Here is an 18,919-nt window from a genome sequence, read left to right as displayed (position 1 = left end):
GTCATGTGATCATCACTATGTCACACTGAGGATCTACCTGTCATGTGATCATCACTGTGTCACACTGAGGATCCACCCGTCATGTGATCATCACTGTGTCACACTGAGGATCTACCTGTCATGTGATCATCACTGTGTCACACTGAGGATCTACCTGTCATGTGATCATCGCTGTGTCACACTGAGGATCCACCTGTCATGTGATCCTCACTGTGTCACACTGAGGATCTACCTGTCATGTGATCATCACTGTGTCACAATGAGGATCTACCTGTCATGTGACCATCACTGTGTCACACTGAGGATCTACCTGTCATGTGATCCGTCATCACTGTGTCACACTGAGGATCTACCTGTCATGTGATCATCACTGTGTCACACTGAGGATCTACCTGCCATGTGATCCTCCTTTTCATTGCATGGATATACGCACTTAGGATTACGCACCAGGAGGTTCTGAGCACAGCAGTACTCCAAGAAGAATCTCATGAATAATTAACCCATGACAGAGCCAGGTGAAATTAAAAGCAGACTTTGACATTGCTGAACAGAGTAGAGACGCCATTACAGGGTGTGAGATCGCTACTGAAACACATAGATTTGGAGGACTGTAAGCAGCAAGTTGAAGTGGATGTGATTTGGTGAGTCTTGCTATTGAAAGATATTTTGGATACCAAAGCAAATGGCGGAGAAACTGGATGTTTTTGAAAGTTACTTGAGTTGCCATATATGTTCAGAGACTTTTAGAGATCCTGTGTCTCTGAGCTGCTACCACAGCTTCTGTTCCAGCTGCCTGAAACAATTTTGTGAACAAGCTAAAAACAAAAACTGTCCAATTTGTAAAAGAAAAATATCAAAGGATTTTATAGTGAACTTTACACTGAAGGAAGTAGCTGACACCTTTAGGCAGAAAGCTGGGTCATCTGAGACGGCTAAAGGAGAGGAGAAAGTGGAGGTGGTGTGTACACATCCAGAAGTGTCTAAATGGTTCAGTAAGGAGGAACAGAGAGCTGTGTGTCCTGTCTGTGAGTTCCCTCACCACCACGGTCACAAGGTGGTTCCTATAGAAGAAGCAGTCAGTGAGCTGAAGGAGCAGCTGAAACCTGACTTAAAGTCTCTACAGAACAAGAGGGACAAATACAAAGAGGTGGAGAAGAAATACTACGAAGTGGTTCAATACTCCAAGAAACAGCTGGAGGCCACAGAGAGGCAGATCGGAGCAGAGTTCAACAAGCTCCACCAGTTCCTGAAAGAGGAAGAGGAGGCCAGAGTGACGGCTCTGAGGGAGGAAGAGCAGCAGAAGAGGAAGACTATCACCAGAGAAATGAAGATCATTCAGGAGAAGATCTCCTCTCTCTCAGACAGCATCTCTGCTGTCGAAGACGACCTACAGAAACACAATGTGCCGTTCCTCACCAGTTATAAAGCTACTCAGACCAGAGTCAGAGCCCAGTGCTCACTGTCAGATCCACAGCTGGTCTCAGGAGCACTGATAGATGTGTCCAAACACCTGGGCAACCTGTCCTTCAGAGTCTCTGAGAAGATGAAGGGGAAGGTCACCTTCTGTCCTGTCATTCTGGACCCAAACACTGCAAACCGCTGCCTCTCTCTGTCTGATGACCTGACCAGTGTGAGAGATACAGACACAAAGCAGCAGCTCCCTGACAACCCAGAGAGAAACACTAAGTATGTCACTGTTCTGGGCTCTGAGGGCTTCAGCTCAGGGAAACACAGCTGGGAGGTGGAGGTGGGAGATCATCCTGACTGGACTATGGGTGTGGCTAAAGAATCAGTTGAGAGGAAGGGGGAGGCATTAGTCACACCATCATATGGAATCTGGGCTTTACTGCTCCGCAGTGGAAAATACATTACTGGGCTTCGTGAGACCGTCACAATGAAGAAGAGTCTCCAAAGGATCAGAGTCCAGCTGGACTATGACATGGGGGAGCTGTCCTTCTACAACTCTGAGGACAACACTCATATCTACAGATATAAAGACACTTTCACTGAGAAACTCTACCCATATTTCTGTGTTGGAAGAGCTGGTGATGCAGAGACCATTGTGTAACCGAGCCAGAGTGTAACTCGGCCAATTGTATTAAAATGTCGACAACGCCACCTTAGGACTTTCACCCAAAGAATACCTTGTATGAATCAAGACTGGTATTAAACCAGAGAAATCACCAATATGGTTTCACCCCGCACAGGAATCCACAAGTTAAATCAGAGACGGGAGAGAGATACCAAATACAAAATAGATTTATTTTATGCAATAAAACAAATCTGATAAAGAGAGGGGAACAGCATAAGAAATGTTCAGTCGGTAGAATGGCCAATACTAACTAACCAAACACAAGTTATTAGGAATGGAGGATAGATTGATGATACGAGGGACTTAGCCCACCTACAGTATAAGAGGAGTCGCAGTCGTGGTTTAAACCACACCAAACACTACAATAAGATATGACAAAAGCACACTGTCAAACAAATGCACATTGAAAACCAAAAGAACCACTCTGCTGTCCTCCTGTATAAAAGGTGGCCGGGCACCTTGATAGGATGTATCTATCCTCAAACAAGGTTTGGTAATAAAGTTAGATTAAATGACCTTTCTAGTTATAAAACGCTGGGAGAATAAAACAAAGAAATAAAAAGACACGTCAAGTGGCCTGTTTTACAAAAGAGTTGCTATAGGCAAAACAGCAGCGGCAGTCTCTGCTGTACAAAGAAATACAAAAACAAGCATTAATACATGAATGATAATTACACCTCGAATGCACTACAGTAACTATTTCCAAACATTGTACCTTGGCTGTGAATGATACCACACGCTGGACACACACACGCCGTTTTGTGGCCACACTCACGCTGGGTTTCACACGCCGTCTTCTGATGCACAGCACAAGGATACACACATGCATTAGCTTGGATATCAATTGGTTACACGTGAGGTAAAAGATCAGTCAGTGTCAATACCTTGCTTGCTGTACCAACCCGTCGGACGGGACACAGGTCTCCAGACCAGCAGCAGCCGCACACGGATACGTCTAGAAGACAGTTACAGGCTTTAACGAGCCATTTGAGCAAGTGGGCAATGTGCGCGCACCAAACAATCCTTCAGCCTACCTCAACCACGCTCAGCTCAGCGTGCTCAGCCGCCCAGACAGCAACGCTCCAACCGGGGGAATGAAAGGTGGAGGCACCTACGTTACCGGTATTTATTTCCGGGGGCTGATATGGGATCTAACTGGATTGGTTGTGTCGTGAGGGTAATAACCTATGGGCATGCCAGGGCGTGACCTAACCTACAGGTTACATCTTCCCCCCCCATTTTCTATCGGCGACCCGCCGATGTAAACTTAATCCCAGGGTCTAAAAAATGCTGTGGTCATGCTACTACAACCCGCTTCCTCAGAGTTCCTGCCCGCCCCCCGTATTGGTTCTGGGAGGTGGTGAGGGTTAGGGTGCCGGCCAGCTGTTGTCCTGGTGGTTCTCCGCCGGGCGGCTTCGCTGCTTCCGGAAACATGTTCTGTTGGGGATGGAGACAGAGGGGTAGTCATTTCCAATAGTACTGGACTTACTGGTGCAGTTACCGGAGGACTCTGCTGACTGGAGGGGGGTCGGTGACCAGGTCTCTCCAGGACCACCCACTGTTCATGGTCATCTCCATGGTCCTCTTCAGCACCACCATCCCCGACACAGTCTGCCAGGACCAATGGGCCGTACTGAATGCACACGGGAGAAGGGACAGATTTTAACATTGTTCTGTGCACGTTCCTTACCCGGGTGGGGTCCTGCACTGGGGCTATTGAGTATACCACTCCCCCGGGCTCGGGAGCTTTCACTACCCTGTACACTGTGGGCTTCCATGCGTCTTGTATTTTATTTCGGCCATGAACAGAGTGGTCCCGCAAGTAGACCTCTTGGTTCAGCTCCAATGGCTCACTCAGTGTTGCTTGGTCATGTCTTTCCTTCCTCTGCCTGGCTGCAGTCTCCATCCGCCCCTTTGCATGATCGCAGGCCACCTGAAGTCGTCGTCTGTGCTCCCCAACCCAGTCGCACACGTTTCCTGCTGTGGGCTCTGGCAGATGGCCTAAAAGGAAGTCCACAGGTAGGTGAGGCTCTTGCCCAAACATCAGGAAGTGTGGCGACTCGCCAGTTGACTGATGGGCTGTACTGTTATAATTAAATACCAGCTGGGGTAGGTGTTCAGGCCAGTGACTCTTCTGTGTCGGTGGGAGTGTACGCAGCAGGTTGTGTAGGGTGCGATTGAATCTCTCACACTGACCGTTCCCCTGCGGGTGGTAGGGGGTGGTGCGCGTCTTCTGTACTCCATATAGTTCACACAGCTGCTGAACCAAGGCGCTCTCAAAGTTTCTCCCCTGGTCGGAGTGCAGACGGGCTGGGACCCCGTATCGATAGAACCACTCCTGGATTAGCGCCTTTGCCACTGTAGCCGCCCTCTGGTCCTTAGTGGGTATAGCCTGAGTGAATTTAGAGAAAACGTCAGTCATAATTAAAACATGTTCTTTACCATCCCTGGAGGGCTCCAACACGGTGAAATCGATGGCCAGAATGTGATTAGGTCTTGCTGCTAGCAGGTGACCCATGGGTGCCCGAATCTGTGGTTGGGTAGCCTTGGCAATCGTACAGCGCTCACAGTTTTTACACCACTCCTTTATCTCTTGGTCCATCCCTGGCCAGTAGCATCTCTGTCTGGCCAGCTCCGTGGTCCGCTCTACCCCCTGGTGGCCGTGGTTCTGGTGCAGCTGCATTAGGACCTCCTCCTTGAGGGTCTGTGGCAACAGCAGTTGACGGACCTCCTCCCCTCCATCTGGACGGAAGAACCGGCGGTATAAGATGCTGTGTGCTTCGACAATCCGACCCCACTGCCGTATCAGCCCACGCACTTGGGGGTCCAGGCTCTCCTTTTCGCCCCGGCTTGGCATCCGTTGTTCCCGCCAAAAATGGAGGAAAGGCCCAATAGCCGGATCAGCTTGCTGGAGTGCCTGCAGATCAGTGGGGGTGCGAGATGGCAAGGCAATTACAGCAGACTGTACAACATGTTCAGGCCTACACCCTCCGCTGGCTAACTGTAGGGCCACAGGTACGGCTGTCCCCGGCGGTGTCTGATGTGAGGGTTGTCTTGACAATGCGTCCGCGTTCTTGTTGGTGCGCCCCGGGCGGTACCGGACGCTGTAGTTAAACGCAGACATCTCTCCAACCCATCGCTGCTCGGTAGCTGCCAGTTTTGCCGTTTCTAAATGGCAAAGAGGATTATTATCAGTCCACACCACACATTCCTGCCCCCACAAATACTCCTTGAACTTCTCAGTCATCGCCCACTTCATCCCGAGGAATTCTAATTTCATGGAGCTGTAGTTTTTCTCTGCAGGGTGTAGGCTTCGACTAGCATAAGCGACTGGCCTCACTTTGCCCTCTTGTTCCTGGGACAAGACTGCGCCCAAACCACAGTGACTGGCATCAACCTCAAGGATGAACGGGAGGGAGAAGTTAGAAAACGCCAAGATGGGGGCGCTTACCAGCCGGGCCTTGAGCTCTTGGAAGCTGTTTTCACAGCTCTCCGACCAGGCGTTCCCCAGCAACACTCTACGGCCTTTACGAGTTCTTCCTTCTAAAAGTTCTGCCGCTAACCGATTCAGTGGTGCAGCCAATTTAGAAAACCCTTCCACAAAGCGCCTGTAGTAACTAGCGAAGCCTAGAAAGGATTTGAGTTCAGAAACATTAGTGGGATGAGGCCAATTTGCAACGGTCGATATCTTACTTGGATCGGTGGAAACACCTTCCTCCGAGATGAGGTGGCCCAGGTACTGCACTTCTTTTTTAAAGAAAGAGCATTTCTCCAATTTCACTTTAAGTCCCTCCTGATGCAACCGGCTCAACACAGGATCCAGACGGCTCAGATGTTCCCCCACGCTGGAAGAAAAAACAATAATGTCGTCTAAGTACAACAGTAGTGATTGACAGTTTTGTGCACCAAACATTCTTTCCATGAGGCGCTGGAATGTACCTGGTGCATTACAGAGCCCGAATGGCATCCGGTTGAACTCAAACAGTCCAAACGGGGTGCAAAAAGCAGTCTTTGGCTTGTCCTGTTCTGCTACTGGTACCTGGTTGTAGCCACTCACCAGGTCCATTGTGGAGAACCACTTGGCTCCCGACAGCGCGTCCAATGATTCCTCTATTCGGGGGAGAGGAAAAGCGTCCTTTCTCGTCTTCCGGTTTAACTGTCGGTAGTCCACACACAGGCGAAGGCTGCCATCCTTCTTCCGAACCAGGACGATGGGTGCGGCGTAGGGGCTACTACTCTCCCTAATCACTTGGGTCTCTAACAGCTGGTTTATATGGGTTTTAACAGCCTCATAATCAGACGGGGGAATGCGCCGATACCTTTGTCTTACAGGTACGTCATCGAGTAAGGGAATTTCATGTGAGATCAGGTTGGTACAGCCAAGGTCCCCCTCAAAAGCAGAGAACACTGACTGATGTTTCAACAGTAGTCTTCTAACTTGACACTGCTCTGCCTCTGGGAGAACAGTTAGGTCGAGTGCTTGAATCTGCTCCTGCACTGTGCTAGCCTTCCCAGCCTGGGAGTTAACAGTTACAGTGACCTGTCCCGACTCATTCCTAACCTCACTGATCCCTGTTGGTAGGTTTGCAACTTCCGCTTTTGTCAAAAGCCCTAGTGAGCAGCGGTGGTGAAGTGTAACTGCAGAAAGGCCAACATTAACAACTGGTATGTAGGCTGTACCTCGACTGACGCGTACAAGGGCAGGAGACACTAACAGCCCTTCAGGTAGCTGACTACCGTTGGTCAATGGCTCTAACAATACGCCCCCCGCGGACCCGAGCCGAGCGGAACAGGTTGCAGCTACCACCTTGATTGTGCCGCCTGGTATGCACACTGGTCTCCTACCACGAACCCTAGCAAGGCCTGTCAACACAGCGGGGGTCTGTGACTCAGCCTGGTGGCAATACTGGAGGGCTTGCTGCCATCGCTCAGGGGCACCCTGTACTGCTGGAAGGGAAAACAAATCAGGCCCATGCTGTGTAAACAGTTCATCGTAACAGCCCCGAATGATGTTCATTCCCAAAATACCCGGAACCTCAGGTGGACTTGACTGCCCAGGGGGGTCCTTAACAACCAAAACCCCTCGTTTAGGGATGGTCTTGCCACACACCTGAACATCTAGCTCCATATAACCGAGGTAGGGGATCTCTAACCCATTTGCAGCCCGTAATTGTAACCAATGACAAGACTTAAGTTTATCCTGAAAGTTTTCCTTAAAGAAACTTTCGACTATCGTTGACACCATAGACCCTGTGTCAAGCAAGCAATTTACCTCTACTCCTGCCAACTTAACGGTCACCTGGGGGCAAGGGGCGATCAGCCGGCCTGTCACTGTCTTTTCTACTGGACCGTCATCTGTTGAGCCTCTGAGGTCCCCTCCAAATGTTTGGCTCTGCACATTCGAGGGAGCTAGTTTTCCGCCTGCTGGGAGGTCGTGGTAGCTGCAACCTGTGGGGCACGAACAAAGTTATTGGGCTGGGATGGGACCCTTTCATTTTCACAATCCCTAGCATAGTGGCCTGGCTGTTGGCACCGTCTGCAAATAAAAGTATTGGGCTGGGCAAACCTGCTGGGGCGTGGGGGGGCTTGCATCCTTAGGAGGCTCTGATTCAGCTGATTAATCTGCTCCTGTTGTTGCTGCAACATGACCGTTAACTTCTCTATTTGAGAGTTGGTGGGACTAGTCGGTGGACGGTTAAACTGTCCCTGGAATCTAGAATTCTGTGCAGCACACAGAGAAGGGACAGAATATGTAGGGGCTCCAGAATTTGGCCTACTCTCACGTTCCCATCGAATGGCTTCAGCCCGCACATCTAACAAAGACAGGAGGGCATCACAACGTACCAGCCGCTTCAGTTCCCTGCGTAAAGCAGAATCATTAACATTCTCAATGAATTGGTCACGTAGTAGCACAGCGGAATTGGTCATTCTAGCAGGGGCGCTAGCAACAACTTTCCCCATAAGACAATTAAGCGCGTGAGAGTACTCTTGTAATGTTTCCCCCTCCAGCTGTTTCCGTGAAAAGAAATCTTCCTGTAGGGAGACATAAGATTTCGAGCACCCATACAGGTCCCGTAAAATAGTAAAAATGCGCTCAGAGTCCTCCCGCTCAGCCCGTGGCCTATACCGGATCTCATCTTTAGCTTCTCCCTCTAGATGATCAAACACGAAGTGTGCCTGGTCATTGAGTCCCACATGTCTAGCTCTCATGCTAGCTCGTACCTCCTCGATCCACTCCCCTACTCCAATGCCATGGGTCCCTCTAAATAAAGGGCATTTTCTCTCCCTGGGAAAGTAGAACACACGCTCAGAGGGGACAGAGTCATTAGTGGCACTCGTTCCTGGCGGTGCCTGTTGCTGTATGAGAGCGTCTTTTTCTGCCTGGAGCTGTGCCACAAGCTCCCGCAATTCCTGCAGTTCCGACATGGCTGTAAGCAGTTGATGCTGGGACTCCTTGGCCAGGTGAAGATCCGGTCCCCCGTGGTGCCAACTGCTGTTTTGCCTTAGAAACAAACCACTTGAGCGTACTTAAAAAAATAAAAAATAAAAATCTCCCAGTTAAAACACACGTCTCTGACTGTGGATCCTGCCGACAGCGCCAATTTGTAACCGAGCCAGAGTGTAACTCGGCCAATTGTATTAAAATGTCGACAACGCCACCTTAGGACTTTCACCCAAAGAATACCTTGTATGAATCAAGACTGGTATTAAACCAGAGAAATCACCAATATGGTTTCACCCCGCACAGGAATCCACAAGTTAAATCAGAGACGGGAGAGAGATACCAAATACAAAATAGATTTATTTTATGCAATAAAACAAATCTGATAAAGAGAGGGGAACAGCATAAGAAATGTTCAGTCGGTAGAATGGCCAATACTAACTAACCAAACACAAGTTATTAGGAATGGAGGATAGATTGATGATACGAGGGACTTAGCCCACCTACAGTATAAGAGGAGTCGCAGTCGTGGTTTAAACCACACCAAACACTACAATAAGATATGACAAAAGCACACTGTCAAACAAATGCACATTGAAAACCAAAAGAACCACTCTGCTGTCCTCCTGTATAAAAGGTGGCCGGGCACCTTGATAGGATGTATCTATCCTCAAACAAGGTTTGGTAATAAAGTTAGATTAAATGACCTTTCTAGTTATAAAACGCTGGGAGAATAAAACAAAGAAATAAAAAGACACGTCAAGTGGCCTGTTTTACAAAAGAGTTGCTATAGGCAAAACAGCAGCGGCAGTCTCTGCTGTACAAAGAAATACAAAAACAAGCATTAATACATGAATGATAATTACACCTCGAATGCACTACAGTAACTATTTCCAAACATTGTACCTTGGCTGTGAATGATACCACACGCTGGACACACACACGCCGTTTTGTGGCCACACTCACGCTGGGTTTCACACGCCGTCTTCTGATGCACAGCACAAGGATACACACATGCATTAGCTTGGATATCAATTGGTTACACGTGAGGTAAAAGATCAGTCAGTGTCAATACCTTGCTTGCTGTACCAACCCGTCGGACGGGACACAGGTCTCCAGACCAGCAGCAGCCGCACACGGATACGTCTAGAAGACAGTTACAGGCTTTAACGAGCCATTTGAGCAAGTGGGCAATGTGCGCGCACCAAACAATCCTTCAGCCTACCTCAACCACGCTCAGCTCAGCGTGCTCAGCCGCCCAGACAGCAACGCTCCAACCGGGGGAATGAAAGGTGGAGGCACCTACGTTACCGGTATTTATTTCCGGGGGCTGATATGGGATCTAACTGGATTGGTTGTGTCGTGAGGGTAATAACCTATGGGCATGCCAGGGCGTGACCTAACCTACAGGTTACAATTGATATCAAAGTTTGTCAAGCTGAGGCTTCTCTGTGATGTTATGGGATGTTAATGAGGTGTGTGTGTGTGTGTGTGTGTGTGTGTGTGTGTGTGTGTGTGTGTGTGTGTGTGTGTGTGTGTGTGTGTGTGTGTGTGTGTGTGTGTGTGTGTGTGTGTGTGTGTGTGTGTGTGTGTGTGTGTGTGTGGGTAGACAACCATAGGCACAGGTTCTTTTGAAAAATTGATCTTCATGAATGTGTGATGGAGGAGAGAATAGGCCTATGAGGAAAGTGGTAAATGTGGTAACTTGGTGTTAAGTAGTGTGGGTCTGATTAGACGTGTGAAGCAGTTTTAGCAATGATTGTGGGGTCAAAGGTGAGCCCTGGAGTCAGTTGAGCAAAAAGACCATTTTTGTTTTAGTGTCATAATTCTAACGTTTTAGCTACAGAACATGTTTAATTTCCATGGATGCCGAACAACCTTAAATATATAGAACAATTATTGTTTGAAATAGACACACATTATTTTTAAGTGTAAACATAAAAAAAGAATCACTCGCCCTGTTCTCTCTTTCTGTAGAACATTATTTTCACTAAGTTGAAATTGTAATTATATGAGTCTTAAATTATTGGTTAAAGTGAAACTTTCTGAAAATGTGTGTGAGCTTTTAATGTTTACAAATGGCATGTTTTACTATGCAGGAAGGACCAAGGCTTGTCCACGGTTGTGAGGATTTATACTTCCTATGTACCACTATCATGAAGCATTGAGGTTTATTACTGACTGTGATTGGCCTGACCTTTACACTCAAAGTCAGTGGTACACTATAATCAAAAAGCCCTGTACTATAGATCATTTGTTCCATTGAAGCTGTAATTATCCAAGACATAAGAATCATAGGTTACAGATGAATTTGTGAAAACTTGTTCATATTAAGTGCCCTCAGCTTTTAATGTTTATACAGATATTTTTAAGTAACATGCCGTGTCTTTTTTTTGGTATTGCATTTCTTACGTCACCTTGCTTTTGCTCTTTTTGGACTTTTGTAATTGTTGTGAAGCAATTTTGTTTTGATTTGATTTATTTTATTAACCAAAAATAACCACTTTACTATTCCCTGTTATTTTCTGTTGATGCTGATGGTTAAATACATATCTGATTAGGAATAAAAGACAGAAGTTTTGTTTCATTTTACGTTGAGATTGTACATATCAGCAGAAATACAATGCTGACATGTTATTGTGGTGATTGTGTTGGGCTAAAGTGTGAAGGAGGAGAGAGGACAAACAGCATCACTGGAGGTAGCCTCTTTCAGGAGCGTCTCCTCACTGCTTGCTAAGCAGCTCGTACAACAGTCCCTTTATGTAGGTTAAGAGATGTGCTAAAAAAACTCCCAAGCAGCAGAAAAAGTTGATACTCGTGGTAGAAGATGTCACAGAGACATTTCAAAGACACGTACCAAAGCAGACGTCTTCATTGGTTAGAGGCGCTGGGTTTATGGCAGTGAGCCATAAACTGAGAGACAGTGAGTGACAGTTACGGTCACCTGATACACGTTGCTGTTATATCTGACAACAGATCATCTGATTTGTCCTGTAGTTTGTTTCTTTACTGTTATTTGTTCTTTGCTGCTGCTGTTATATCTGACAACACATCATTTGTTTGTCTTTTGATATGTTTTATGTTTTGTTTTGATTACATTTTCTAATTAATGTTTGGCTTTTGAATGTCTAAACGCTTGCTTTGGCAATTATGTACAGTATGATGTCATGTGAATAAAGCCATTTGAATTGAAATTAATTGAATTTAATTGAATTTAATTGAATTTAATAAAAACTGTGTTGGTTGAGAATCAGACTGTTCACTGTTCACAGAGTGATTTATTCTGACTCATTTTATTCTGGCAAAGTATATCTGAATATTAAACACATGTATGAACTTGGGGGACTGGAGCCTATCCCAGCATGCATTGGGTGGAAGGCAGGTACACAGGTGAATCTATGTCAGGGCGAACTCACATTCATACCTTTAGAGGACAATTTACAGTCTAATCCAGCGGACTGTGGAGGAAACCAGGAGAACACAGGGAGAACATGCAAACTCCACACAGAAAAAAAAGGGAATTGAACCAGCCTGGTCACCAGAATAAAATGTCGGTATCGTTTGCGCAATCCATGGATACGTAGAATATCACGTTTCTGAACTAAAAATACATTGCACATTACGTTTCTAGATATGTGTATATTTTATCTTTCTGTGCTTTATCATTTTTATTATACACAAATTAAGTTCACTATGTATTTGGAAAATGCATTGAATTAATTTCTTTACTTTCTGACTTTCTGCTGTTAAAATTATTCAAGCATTGTGTTAGGGCCTTGGTATTTCTGTTGTGTAGAGATTGTTAGAATTGTCAAACAATATGGGGTCCTATTTCTATCCTTTATCTCTCTGTTTTTTGTCTTCAAATGAAGGTGCATTATCATTACATACAAGGTAGATGGGCAGAACAGTAAAATGTAGAGAAACAACAACACCATCTCCTGATCACAAAATCAACACTCTAAAACACCATCAGTGACACTTGTGCCAGTCAGCAGTCACAGTCACTACCCTACCCCTTTTATCTTAGGATTTATTCTATTACTTTCCTGTACTTGAATTATGCTTGATTGCCTTGGCATTGTCTGCCAATTGTCACTGTGGTACCTGAATGTCCCCAGCAGGGGTCAGTGGAGTACTATCTTTCTTATCTCAAATCAGATGGCAGCTTTTCCCATTAATGGAATGAAAACCACCACAGGGAGAATGTACTTCACTGTAATTCACTGTCATGTAATTCACTGATGTATTCAACAGCACAAAAGGTTTTGATCATCACTGTGTCACACTGAGGATCTACCTGTCATGTGATCCGTCATCACTGTGTCACACTGAGGATCTACCTGTCATGTGATCATCACTGTGTCACACTGAGGATCTACCTGTCATGTGATCATCACTGTGTCACACTGAGGATCTACCTGTCATGTGACCATCACTGTGTCACACTGAGGATCTACTGTACCTGTCATGTGATCCGTCATCACTGTGTCACACTGAGGATCTACCTGTCATGTGATCATCACTGTGTCACACTGAGGATCTACCTGTCATGTGATCATCACTGTGTCACACTGAGGATCTACCTGTCATGTGATCATCACTGTGTCACACTGAGGATCTACCTGGCATGTGATCCGTCATCACTGTGTCACACTGAGGATCTACCTGTCATGTGATCATCACTATGTCACACTGAGGATCTACCTGTCATGTGACCATCACTGTGTCACACTGAGGATCTACCTGTCATGTGAGCCGCCATCACTGTGTCACACTGAGGATCTACATGTCATGTGACCATCACTGTGTCACACTGAGGATCTACCTGTCATGTGATCCGTCATCACTGTGTCACACTGAGGATCTACCTGTCATGTGACCATCACTGTGTCACACTGAGGATCTACCTGTCATGTGATCATCACTGTGTCACACTGAGGATCTACCTGTCATGTGATCCATCATCACTGTGTCACACTGAGGATCTACCTGTCATGTGATCATCACTGTGTCACACTGAGGATCTACCTGTCATGTGATCCGTCATCACTGTGTCACACTGAGGATCTACCTGTCATGTGACCATCACTGTGTCACACTGAGGATCTACCTGTCATGTGATCCGTCATCACTGTGTCACACTGAGGATCTACCTGTCATGTGACCATCACTGTGTCACACTGAGGATCCACCTGTCATGTGACCATCACTGTGTCACACTGAGGATCTACCTGTCATGTGATCATCACTGTGTCACACTGACGATCTACTTGTCATGTGATCCGTCATCACTGTGTCACACTGAGGATCTACCTGTCATGTGATCATCACTGTGTCACACTGAGGATCCACCTGTCATGTGATCATCACTGTGTCACACTGAGGATCTACCTGTCATGTGATCATCACTATGTCACACTGAGGATCTACCTGTCATGTGATCATCATTGTGTCACACTGAGGATCTACCTGTCATGTGATCATCACTGTGTCACACTGAGGATCTACCTGTCATGTGACCATCACTGTGTCACACTGAGGATCTACCTGTCATGTGACCATCACTGTGTCACACTGAGGATCTACCTGTCATGTGATCATCACTGTGTCACACTGAGGATCTACCTGTCATGTGATCCGTCATCACTGTGTCACACTGAGGATCTACCTGTCATGTGATCATCACTGTGTCACACTGAGGATCTACCTGTCATGTGATCCTCCTTTTCATTGCATGGATATACGCACTTAGGATTACGCACCAGGAGGCTCTGAGCACAGCGGAACTCCAAGAAGAATCTCATGAATAATTAACGCATGACAGAGGCAGGTGAAATTAAAAGCAGACTTTGACATTGAGGACAGAGCAGAGACGTCATTCCAGGGTGTGAGATCGCTACTGAAACACATAGATTTGGAGGACTGTAAGCAGCAAGTTGCGTGGATGTGATTTGGTGAGTGTTGCTATTGAAAGATATTTTGGATACCAAAGCAAATGGCGGAGAAACTGGATGTTTTTGAAAGTTACTTGAGTTGCCATATATGTTCAGAGACTTTTAGAGATCCTGTGTCTCTGAGCTGCGACCACAGCTTCTGTTCCAGCTGCCTGAAACAATTTTGTGAACAAGCTAAAAACAAAAACTGTCCAATTTGTAAAAGAAAAATATCAAAGGATTTTATAGTGAACTTTACACTGAAGAAAGTAGCTGACGCCTTTAGGCAGAAAGCTGGGTCATCTGAGACGGCTGAAGAGGAGAAAGAGGAGGTGGTGTGTACACATCCAGAAGTGTCTAAATGGTTCAGTAAGGAGGAACAGAGAGCTGTGTGTCCTGTCTGTGAGTTCCCTCACCACCAAGGTCACAAGGTGGTTCCTATAGAAGAAGCAATCAGTGAGCTGAAGGAGCAGCTGAAACCTGACTTAAAGTCTCTACAGGACAAGAGGGACAAATACAAAGACGTGGAGAAGAAATACTACAAAGTGGTTCAACACACCAAGAAACAGCTGGAGGCCACAGAGAGGCAGATCAGAGCAGAGTTCAACAAGCTCCACCAGTTCCTGAAAGAGGAAGAGGAGGCCAGAGTGACGGCTCTGAGGGAGGAAGAGCAGCAGAAGAGGAAGACTATCACCAGAGAAATGAAGATCATTCAGGAGAAGATCTCCTCTCTCTCAGACAGCATCTCTGCTGTTGAAGACGACCTACAGAAACACAATGTGCCGTTCCTCACCAGTTATAAAGCTACTCAGACCAGAGTCAGAGCCCAGTGCTCACTGTCAGATCCACAGCTGGTCTCAGGAGCACTGATAGATGTGGCCAAACACCTGGGCAACCTGTCCTTCAGAGTCTGGGAGAAGATGAAGGGGAAGGTTAAGTTCAGTCCTGTCATTCTGGACCCAAACACTGCAAACTGCCGTCTCTCTCTCTCTGATGACCTGACCAGTGTGAGAGATGCAGACACAAAGCAGCAGCTCCCTGACAACCCAGAGAGAAACACTAAGTATGTCAATGTTCTGGGCTCTGAGGGCTTCAGCTCAGGGAAACACAGCTGGGAGGTGGAGGTGGGAGATCATCCTGAATGGATTCTGGGTGTGGCTAAAGAGTCAGTTGAGAGGAAGGGGGAGGCATTTGCCACACCATCATATGGAATCTGGTGTTTATGGCACCGCAGTGGAAAATACACTAATTGGCTTTGTGAGACCCTCACAGTGAAGAAGAGTCTCCAGAGGATCAGAGTCCAGCTGGACTATGACATGGGCGAGCTGTCCTTCTACAACTCTGAGGACAACACTCACATCCTCACTCACAAAGACACTTTCACTGAGAAACTCTACCCATATTTTGAAGTTGGAGAGGCTGGTGATGCAGAGACCATTGATATCAAAGTGTGTCAAGCTGAGGCTTCTCTGTGATGTTATGGGATGTTAATGTGAGGTGTGTGTGTGTGTGTGTGTGTGTGTGTGTGTGTGTGTGTGTGTGTGTGTGTGTGTGTGTGTGTGTGTGTGTGTGTGTGTGTAGGCAACTATAGGCCTACACAAAATTAATCAGGTGATCACAGATTTTTTGGAATAAATTGATCTTCATGAATGTGTGATGGAGCAGAGAATAGGCTTATGAGGAAAGTGGTAAATGTGGTAACTTGGTGTTAAGTAGTGTCGCTCTGATTAGACGTCTGAAGCAGTTTTAGCAACATGGTGATTGTGGGGTCAAAGGTGAGCCCTGGAGTCAGTTGAGCAAAAAGACCATTTTGGTTTTAGTGTCATAATTCTAAAGTTTTAGCTACAGAACATGTTTAATTTCCATGGGTGCCTAACAACCTTATATAGAACAATTATTGTTTGAAATAGACGCACATTATTTTAAATGTAAATATTTAAACAATCACTCACCCTGTTCTCTCTTTCTGTAGAACATTATTTTTACTAAGTTGAAATTGTAATTATTTCAGTCTTAAATCATTGTTAAAGCTGAACTTTCTGAAAATGTTTGTGAGCTTTTAATGTTTACAAATGGCATGTTTTACTGGAAGGACCAAGGCTTGTCCACGGTTGTAAGGATTTATACTTCCTGCGTACCACTATCATGAAGCATTGAGGTTTATTATTGACTGTAACTTGACCTGTGATTGGCCTGACCTTTACACTCAAAGTCAATGGTACAATATGACACAAAAGTTAAGTTTGATTTTTACTCAGGCTCTGGAGCTGGATCAGCGTAACTGAAGGGGTCATAGAGGTCACGTTTGAAATCATGTATAAAATTGTTCACTTTAAACGAGTGGAGTGGATTTTAATGGATTTTAGTCGTCTACCCCCCCCCCCCTTCCACACCCACAGAATTCATAACCCTGACAAGCATGCACCAAAACCTTCCAGCAGCCAAGGCTTAGCCAGTATAAACAAGGGACATTTTACTCAAAAAAATCTTTAGGCTATTACAAAATTTAAACATTAAAAATACTGTAGCCTAATGAGTGAGGCTGTATGTCTGGGGGGTGGGGGGGAATTGCACCCGTGCTGATGAGGCAAGTGATCACACCTGTGCTGATGAGGCAAGTGATCACACCTGTGCTCGAGCATGCGGGGTAGGATTGAAAGGGGAAAGTCGAAGAAGCACATTCGTGTCTGGAGAGCGGAGCTCGGTGCAACGTTACAGGGCAGCAGCCCAGCCGAGCAAATACCTGCACTCATTAGTGGAGGGTGGACGGGTGGGTGCCGTTCGCACGCCATTAGTTTACGGCTACCGGCGGTGAAGATAGGCAGCATCTGGGTGGGTGGCAAACCAGGGCCAGGTTCCTGCGATAGGCAGGGCACTGTGGGAAAGATAGCTGGGAATCTTATAGGAGTGCCTTCTCTCTCCGCCGCTCTCCAGCCTGTGACAGAGGCTCTCCTGCCGTCTGTGGAGACGCCTCACTGCGCTGGACCCGGTGGCTTTTCCCCCACAGTCAACCGTGAAGCCTGGACCAGCGCCAAAGCTCAGACCCCGGGGGAGGGTCTAGCACTTGTGGAGAGTTAAGTGCTTTTTAAAAGAAATAACTTATTTTGATGTCATTTGTCCTCCTTTTTGCGATGTATTAATGTTATATGTAGGCTATTATAGTAGCACCCATTAGGCACATGTTGCTGTCTGTTGTAGTGTAAAATGACAGGTGCTTACATGAAAGTGAGTGAGAAAAGGAGAGGATACTGAATAATGACATCACAACAGTATAATCCTAATGGTAATTTAAAATTAAATATTCTTCTAAATATGGATGAAAGTCCAAAAAACGTCAAATAAGGTTCCCTTCCTTACAGCACCCCCTACCTAAAAGGACTGTACTTTCAGCGCCACTGGGGAAGGGCAATTCTGAGACTGCACTGCAGTGGTGGAATTAGCTGCGATATAATTTTTATTATATTTTCTTTGGGGGGGGCACCAGCAAAAATCTTGCCTAGGGCACCAACTTGGTCAGGCACGCCACTGGCCACATAGCGCCGGGTGGGAAAACAGCGGGGGTTATTTAATTGTCCCTGCCGCGCATGTGCGCCGCCCTTTATAAATAAAGATACAAGTCTATCAATATAACAATAAAGGTTTATAGCCCCTAAATTATCAAAACCTTCAGAAAATGATATCGCCACTCACGAGTATAAATATTTTCGAGCGCTTTCAAGGACAGAGATATATAGCCTGTCTTACTTTTCTTTTTTCTTTTTTTTTTTTATATGTAGGCCTATACAATCTTTATTAACATAAAGGGGAAACAAAATAACTAAAAGACTAAATGCAACATTCATCTGCGACTGGCTATTCTCTTCGACCTTTCTGCTTCCAGCTTCATTTGAAGGGCTTCATTGGTCTCAGAGTCCTCTACTTTTGTAAATTCGGATTTAAGGCTGAATAAAGCTTGAATTATGCTCACCCTGCCGTGAAGGGCGCGTGGGTGGAGCGCCGGGCGCGTCAAATGACGTAAATTTGTTGAGCGTGGTTATTCGCTCATCAGCTGCTTTGTCACCAGCTGCTTAGGACTCTTCTCACGATCACGATTTCAGACTGACAAGCCCGTCTTTATTGTCACACGATTACAATCAACACATGCACGGAGGGCCACAACACACACATGCTGACGGTGGCCGGTGAAATTTGTCCTCTGCATTTAACCCATCCTGGCTTTGTCCTTTCCTCCGGGGGGCAGGCCAGGAGCAGTGGTCGCTTTCTCGTACAGCGCCCGGGGACCGACTTCGGATGTTGTCGTCACTGGTCGGATGACGATCTGATCTTCTGCATGTTTTTTTCTTGCTGCCCAGTCTCCCGCTCCGCTTGCTTCCTCCAGTAGCAATGGCCATCTTCACTGTCTCAAGACATGCGGCTCAAACTACACAAATATCATTACTTGTCTTCCAG

At 46.3% G+C, this 18,919-nt stretch overlaps 1 protein-coding gene across 1 annotated transcript in view; it reads left to right on the top strand.

Annotated features, from left to right (window-relative positions):
• The window catches only part of LOC310796376 (uncharacterized protein), a gene marked incomplete at both ends in the record, with an annotated part of 42,287 nt that extends 26,342 nt beyond the window's left edge, over positions 1-15,945 (top strand). The window contains 3 exons of the mRNA XM_083658564.1: positions 680-2,064; positions 3,590-3,722; positions 14,512-15,945. Of these exons, the coding sequence (XP_083514690.1) occupies positions 680-2,064; positions 3,590-3,722; positions 14,512-15,945 (2,952 nt within the window). The remainder of the gene's footprint in view (positions 1-679; positions 2,065-3,589; positions 3,723-14,511) is intronic.
• Between the last annotated feature and the right edge of the window lie 2,974 nt (positions 15,946-18,919).

This window comes from Poromitra crassiceps (assembly GCF_964638095.1).
Source record: "Poromitra crassiceps genome assembly, chromosome: 22".
Classification (NCBI taxonomy): Eukaryota; Metazoa; Chordata; class Actinopteri; order Beryciformes; family Melamphaidae; genus Poromitra; species Poromitra crassiceps.
The sequence above is the reverse complement of the archived record's forward strand: the minus strand, read 5'-3'. Positions and strand labels throughout refer to the sequence as shown.